This window comes from Vollenhovia emeryi, unplaced genomic scaffold, assembly GCF_000949405.1.
Source record: "Vollenhovia emeryi isolate VEMERY1.0 unplaced genomic scaffold, V.emery_V1.0 DF940888.1, whole genome shotgun sequence".
NCBI classification, from domain to species: Eukaryota; Metazoa; Arthropoda; class Insecta; order Hymenoptera; family Formicidae; genus Vollenhovia; species Vollenhovia emeryi.
The window spans coordinates 1-6,815 of NW_011965478.1; the positions used below are offsets into that span (position 1 = coordinate 1).

The following is a 6,815-nucleotide window of genomic DNA, read 5'->3' on the forward strand; positions in this document are numbered from 1 at the left end:
GTTGAAAGGTACTGACTTGTCTTGAGGTCTGGGAAATGAATAAAAGGGCTTCACAATCTTTTCGTATTTCAGATCAGAGCGTCTTTATTGTGGACGACTTAATTCGGACATCTTGTCTTCTAGCCATCCTTCTACAGCGTTACCAACCGCGTTTTACAGCGCCCTCCGACGTAAAGAAAAGTGTACAAGTGCACTTCAACTCAAAAGAAAATAACTAAAGTACAAGGGCGCGAGATACAAAAGAAAATATTCAAACAAAATTAGAAAACAAAACAAATATTACTCGTAACAATTTATGCACAGAGTGTGCACGCTTCCCTTCGTATCGCGCGCTGTTTTGTTTGTTGGTAGCGTGAGAGGGTCCCTAGGACTCCCGATTCTTTTTTTGTTTATGTGGTTCGTCTTGTCGCGAGAGCGGCAGCAGTCGTCTATCATCTGTCGGCCACGTTGGGTCGTACATTCGTGTGTCTCTAAGGCGCTAGCGAGTAAAATAAAGAGCGTCCATATACGCAGTGGTGGATTTATTAATTGCGGGTTCACCTATCCTCAACATTTGGTCCTTCGAGCCGGATCCAGCTGCTCGAGTCTGGATTCACGCAATCATCACTCGCTGGGCAACAGTCACAGGACACGACGACGACTGGAAGAAAGGCTCGTCCGCCATTATCGCGAGTCGATATCGGACGCACGCCTCCCACCTTCGCGCTGCTTGGAAGCAGCTTGGCATTAGCAAATTAACCATTGTTGCTAATATCGCACTTGAGTGGTGCCGGTGGGCTCTCGACCGAACATCACGGAACGTGAGGCATCAACACGGCCATTGCAACAGCGTGCGGCCAGAACCGAAGCACTTCGAGGCGGCCATAAGTACGCAGCAGAGACAGACAAGCGCACCGCATCACTTCCGTACAAGAAGGAACCCTGCCACACGAGACGGGGAGACGGTGGTATCGCGCACGTCACCAGCCGTGCATTGGGACATCGCTTCGTCCGAAGGCGCTCTTCGCATCGTACTCAATCGCAAGTAAACGGGGTTAACGTCGCGCGGCGTCATTATTCTCGGTAACGTTCTCGCGGGCGCATCCGTTGAAGATTGTTTATACATCGGCCTATTGTTCGTTTTTCACAAATGGCGACGCTCTCAGCGACCGAAGCAAAGGGCAAGCGCACAGCCATTAAGGCTATGGCCACGCGTATTAGGCATTTTATAGAACAGGCGGATACCGCGCAATTGTCGCGTTTCGATTTATCCGAAAGAAAGAAAAGGTTATCTGAGCTATGGGAGCAATACGTTGAGGTCCAATCGCGAATTGAAGCGCTGGATCTCGCCAAACCCGGCGACCGAACCGAGGACGTTTTAACTAAGCTACACGCGGACGAACGTGCTAGTTTCGAGACACCATACTTCAATCTCATGTCACGCCTTGAATCGGTTTCGCTTGAAATCGAACGTCGCGAAGCACAGACGATCGCTAGGCCTCAGAACTCCTCTACACAGTCTCGTAACAATCCCGTGTCGACTCAGCTTCGCCTACCTAAAATCGAATTGCCATCCTTTTCAGGAGAATACGAGGATTGGTACTCCTTTTATGACACATTCGAGAAGCTTATTAATGCGAACCCTGATTTGCCAGCAATCCAGAAATTCCATTACCTAAAATCCGCGGTGCACGGTCCGGCCGCAGAGCTCTTAAAGTCATTCGAAATCACGACGGAACACTACAGTGAAGCATGGGGGCTACTTGTAGAACGGTACGACAACCGTCGTCATATTGTTTACAGTCACATAAAATCGTTATTCGAATTGCCAGTCATGTCAAAGGAAAATCATACGCAAATGCGCGCATTGCTCGACGGAATTGGTAAGCATTTGCGCGCCCTTAAGGCAATGGACAGACCGGTTGATACATGGGACGATCTTATTATTCACTTAATCCAATCTAAATTAGACATTGTAACAAAAAGGGAATGGGAAACGAGTCGTTCGGGCTCTACAATTCCTACTCTTAAGGAACTTAAAGAATTTCTCTTGCAGAGATGTTTAGCGTTGGAATCGATCACAAGCAAATCCGATAACACATCTCAAAGGTCAAAACGAGCGGTGACGAACGCGGTCACTGCGAATCTATGTTGTGAACACTGCAAGGGAGAACATCTTTTGTATCATTGTGAATCGTTCAAAAAATTACCCGTAGAAAAACGCTTTAAAATCGTGAAGGGTTCGCACTTATGTATCAATTGTTTAAGGTCTCGCAAGCATCAGGCAAAGAATTGTCCGTCGTCATCCTGTCGCAAATGCCAAGGGGCACACAATACGCTATTGCACTATGAGTCGAATGCCGAGCAGAAGACCACTTCTCAAGGGGCGTCCACCGAAGTAAAGGAGCCTCCCTCCTCGCCGGTGGTCACGCAATGTTTGCAACAAAATCCGTCCAAGGTACTGCTGTCTACGGCAGTGATTCACGTACGTGATTCAAAGGGTAAATCTCACGCATGTCGAGCGTTATTGGATAGTGGCTCGCAGTTAAATTTCGTAACCGAAGATTTCGCAAATAAATTACACTTGAACAAGCATTCCATAAATATGCCGATTTCGGGCATTGCAGAAGGTAGCTTCGAAGCGAGAAACTCAGTTGACATACACGTACAGTCTCGATTTAACACGTTTCAAGCACGATTGAATTGTATTGTTTTACCAAGAATAACGCAAAAATTACCACGCGAATTCATTCATCGTTCTCACGTAAAAATCCCGTCCAATATCCGATTAGCGGATCCGAACTTTAATGTTCCTAGTGACATAGATTTATTGATAGGGGCGGAGGTGTTTTGGCAACTCCTTTGTATAGGTCAAGTTAAGGGGAGTGGGAGTCACCCCACTCTCCAGAAAACAAAACTTGGTTGGGTCCTTTCAGGCCACATCACTGGCTCACAGAGAAGGGACAAAGGCGTCTCATGTTATTTGACCACAATGGAGGAACTCGATCGGAATATCTCCCGATTCTGGCGATTAGAGAATGACATTCTCGGCAACGCCAACGCGTTTTCGTCTGAAGAGGTCGCATGCGAAACGCTCTTCCAACAGAGCACCTCGCGCAATGAGGAAGGTCGGTTCATCGTCAAACTTCCTGTGAAGGAGGACGTGCTCTCGCAATTAGGTGAGTCCAAGCAAATTGCTGAACGTCGATTTTTCGCCTTGGAAAAACGGTTATCGAAACAGCCCGAGGTTTACAAGGAATATCGCGATTTCATGCGCGAGTATCAGGAACTCGGTCACATGTATCAGGTACATGAAACACCAGATTCCAACAATCGTATTCACTATTATTTACCACACCACGCGGTCTTCAAACACACGAGCACTATTACCAAGCTGCGTGTGGTATTCGATGCTTCATGCAAAACTGAATCTGGAAGGTCATTAAACGACGCATTACTCGTTGGGCCTATTATTCAACAGGATTTATTTTCAATCCTGGTTCGTTTTCGCACCTTTAGTTTCGCGATGACTGCTGACATTGCCAAAATGTACAGACAGGTTTTAATCAATCCCCATCAACGATGTCTTCAGCGTATTCTTTGGCGGGACACTTCGCAACATGAGTTGCAGACTTTCGAACTGGCTACTGTAACATACGGAACCGCTTCGGCGTCTTTCTTAGCAATACGCTCCTTGCAAAAATTGGCGCAGGACGGAACAAATTCGTACCCATTAGGTTCACAGATCGTTCTGAGAGATTTTTATGTCGACGACATGTTAACCGGTGCTTCTACTATCGAGGAGGCGTTAGACATAAAGAATCAAGTAACTACTTTGCTTGAGGGCGGTGGCTTTGAGCTGAGAAAATGGTTCTCAAATAGCCCTTCAGTATGCAACGATGAGAATTCTTCGGGTAACAAGGAAATAGCTTCGGGGTCTGAGCATGACAGAACTCGCACACTCGGAGTATCTTGGAATTGTCAACAAGACACCTTTCATTTTACGAACGTGGTTGAATATCGACCCCCCTCAAGACTGACTAAACGCAATATCCTATCAAGGATCGCTCTGATATTTGACCCGTTGGGATTGTTAGGGCCCACTATTGTAATCGGAAAGCTTGTTATGCAGGAATTATGGATGCTAAGGGTAGACTGGGATGAGTCAATTTCCATGGAACTCGGTACTAAGTGGCAGAATTATGAAAAACAATTGAAATGCCTGAATAACCTTGCAATACCTCGCAAGATTGTTGTCGATAGGGCCGGACTCATTGAGCTGCATGGTTTCGCAGATGCCAGCCAACGGGCATACGGGGCGTGTGTATATTTGCGTTCGTCAATGAACAATGATGAATTCACGGTTCGTTTAATAGCGTCGAAATCTCGTGTAGCGCCGGTCAAGGGCCTGTCGATACCGCGTTTAGAACTTTGCGGGGCTCTCTTACTCGCTCAATTAGTTACCAAACTGAGGGAAAGCTTGAATCTTCAAATTGACACTACATACTATTGGACTGATTCCAGCATAGTAATTCATTGGCTGCGGGGGTCCAGTCGCAATTGGACAACCTTCGTCGCAAATCGGGTAGGTCAAATCCAATCGTTAACGTCGATCGAGGACTGGCGTCATATATCAAGCAAGGAGAATCCGGCGGATGCGTTATCGAGGGGTATCATGCCCGAGGAGTTGTTACATTCAAACATGTGGTGGTATGGGCCTGAATGGTTGAAGAGTGTGGAATCACATTGGCCTATTTCCGCTATAGATATCCCAAACGATATTCCCGACAGAAGAAGACCCGACAAGACGTTTTCTTTCCATGTTACTGCATCTGATCTTGGATTGTTTGAAAGGTACTCTAGCTATGAGAAACTTATACGGATAGTTGCATACTGTCTACGATTTATCAACGCTGTTAAACATAAGCGAGAGAGATTTAGTCGCGATTGTTCGAGTGACAGTTTGGTCAATTCGATGCCGCCACTTTCTTGCGAAGAATTGGAAAATGCCAAATTAACGCTGGTAAAAAACTTGCAAGAAAGATTCTTCAACGACGAAATCAGGGATATCTCAAACCGCGGTAATGTCAGTAGGAGGAGTTCAATTCTAAGGCTGAATCCATTCGTGGACAAAAAGGGAGTTCTGAGGGTTGGAGGCCGTCTGAAAAACGCGAACTTACCTTTCGATGCGAAGCATCCTATTGTAATACCCGGGCGTCATGTTTTTACACGACTAATCGTAATGCATGAACATAAGCGACTATTACATGCCGGAGCGCAAATGACGTTGTCATCGATACGGCAGATGTGGTGGCCATGCGCGGGGCGTAGCGTCGTGCGTGACGTTATAAGCAAATGCGTAACTTGCTTTCGTAATGCGCCGAAGTCATCCACTGCCTTAATGGGAGACTTGCCGGAGTCTCGCGTGAGTGTGTTCGAAAGGCCCTTTGAGAAATGCGGCGTCGATTACGCCGGACCTATGTACTACAAGGAAGGGCAACGTAAAAATGCTCGGCAAGTCAAATGTTTTATAGCCATTTTTGTGTGCTTTGCAACAAAGGCTACGCACATCGAACTCGTTGGTGATCTCACTACCGAAACCTTTCTAAATGCACTTAAGCGTTTCATATCTCGACGCGGTCGCCCTAGCGACATTTATTCCGATAACGGCTTGAACTTTGTGGGCGCAGAGCGCCAACTTAGCGAACTGTATGCGATTCTCAATGAGGACGTTTCGAGACGAAAAATCATGGACGCTGCGACCAACGAACGTATAAAATGGCACTTCATTCCCCCAAGGGCACCCCACATGGGCGGCTTGTGGGAGGCTGCCGTAAAATCGGCCAAATTTCATATCAAACGTATCATGGGTGAGGCATCCGTGCGATATGAGGAATTCTTAACGTTGTTGGCGCAAGTTGAAGCGGTCCTCAATTCAAGGCCGCTCACTCCGTTGTCAGCGGATCCTAATGATTTTTCGGCTCTCACGCCCGCACACTTCCTAATCGGCTGTCCTATTACCTCGTACCCAGAACCGTCTTTAATCGAAACTAATGTTAATCGGTTAACAAGAAGGCAGCGCATCGAGCAATTGCGTCAACACTTCTGGAAGCGGTGGACTAACGAGTACCTACATAATTGCCAGCAACGGAACAAATGGAATACCGTTGAGGCACCTGTCACCGTGGGTCAACTTGTGATCATACAAGAGGACAACCTGCCTCCATTGGTTTGGGCTTTAGGCCGCATCCAGGAAGTGTATCCGGGCAAAGACAAGGCAGTGCGAACAGCACTAGTGCGTACCGCCAAAGGCGTTTATAAACGCCCAGTTACTAAGCTATGTATCCTTCCTATAGATTAAGTTTATTGTATTCTATTTTGTATCACGCGTAGCATGTAAGATTCCTCCTCGTTTTAGCTGTAAGTTCATTTTGTTTCTCGACTCCGTTTTTAACTATAAGTTACCTTGTTTCAGTTTGCGATCGATCTTGTTCTTGCGACTATGATTTGACTTTGTTTTCAACTTGCGATCGATCTTGTTCTTGCAAATATGATTTGATATTGAAGGCACAGCCTTCAAGGCGGGCGGTGTGTGCACGCTTCCCTTCGTATCGCGCGCTGTTTTGTTTGTTGGTAGCGTGAGAGGGTCCCTAGGACTCCCGATTCTTTTTTTGTTTATGTGGTTCGTCTTGTCGCGAGAGCGGCAGCAGTCGTCTATCGTCTGTCGGCCACGTTGGGTCGTACATTCGTGTGTCTCTAAGGCGCTAGCGAGTAAAATAAAGAGCGTCCATATACGCAGTGGTGGATTTATTAATTGCGGGTTCACCTATCCTCAA

The 6,815-nt window shown here is 46.7% G+C and overlaps 1 protein-coding gene across 1 annotated transcript; it reads left to right on the forward strand.

Moving 5' to 3' along the window:
* Positions 1-1,129: 1,129 nt before the first annotated feature.
* On the forward strand, positions 1,130-6,340 carry LOC105555666. The gene has a single exon (XM_012002691.1). The coding sequence runs from the start codon at positions 1,130-1,132 to the stop codon at positions 6,338-6,340; it is 5,211 nt and encodes a 1,736-aa protein (XP_011858081.1).
* Positions 6,341-6,815: the final 475 nt, after the last annotated feature.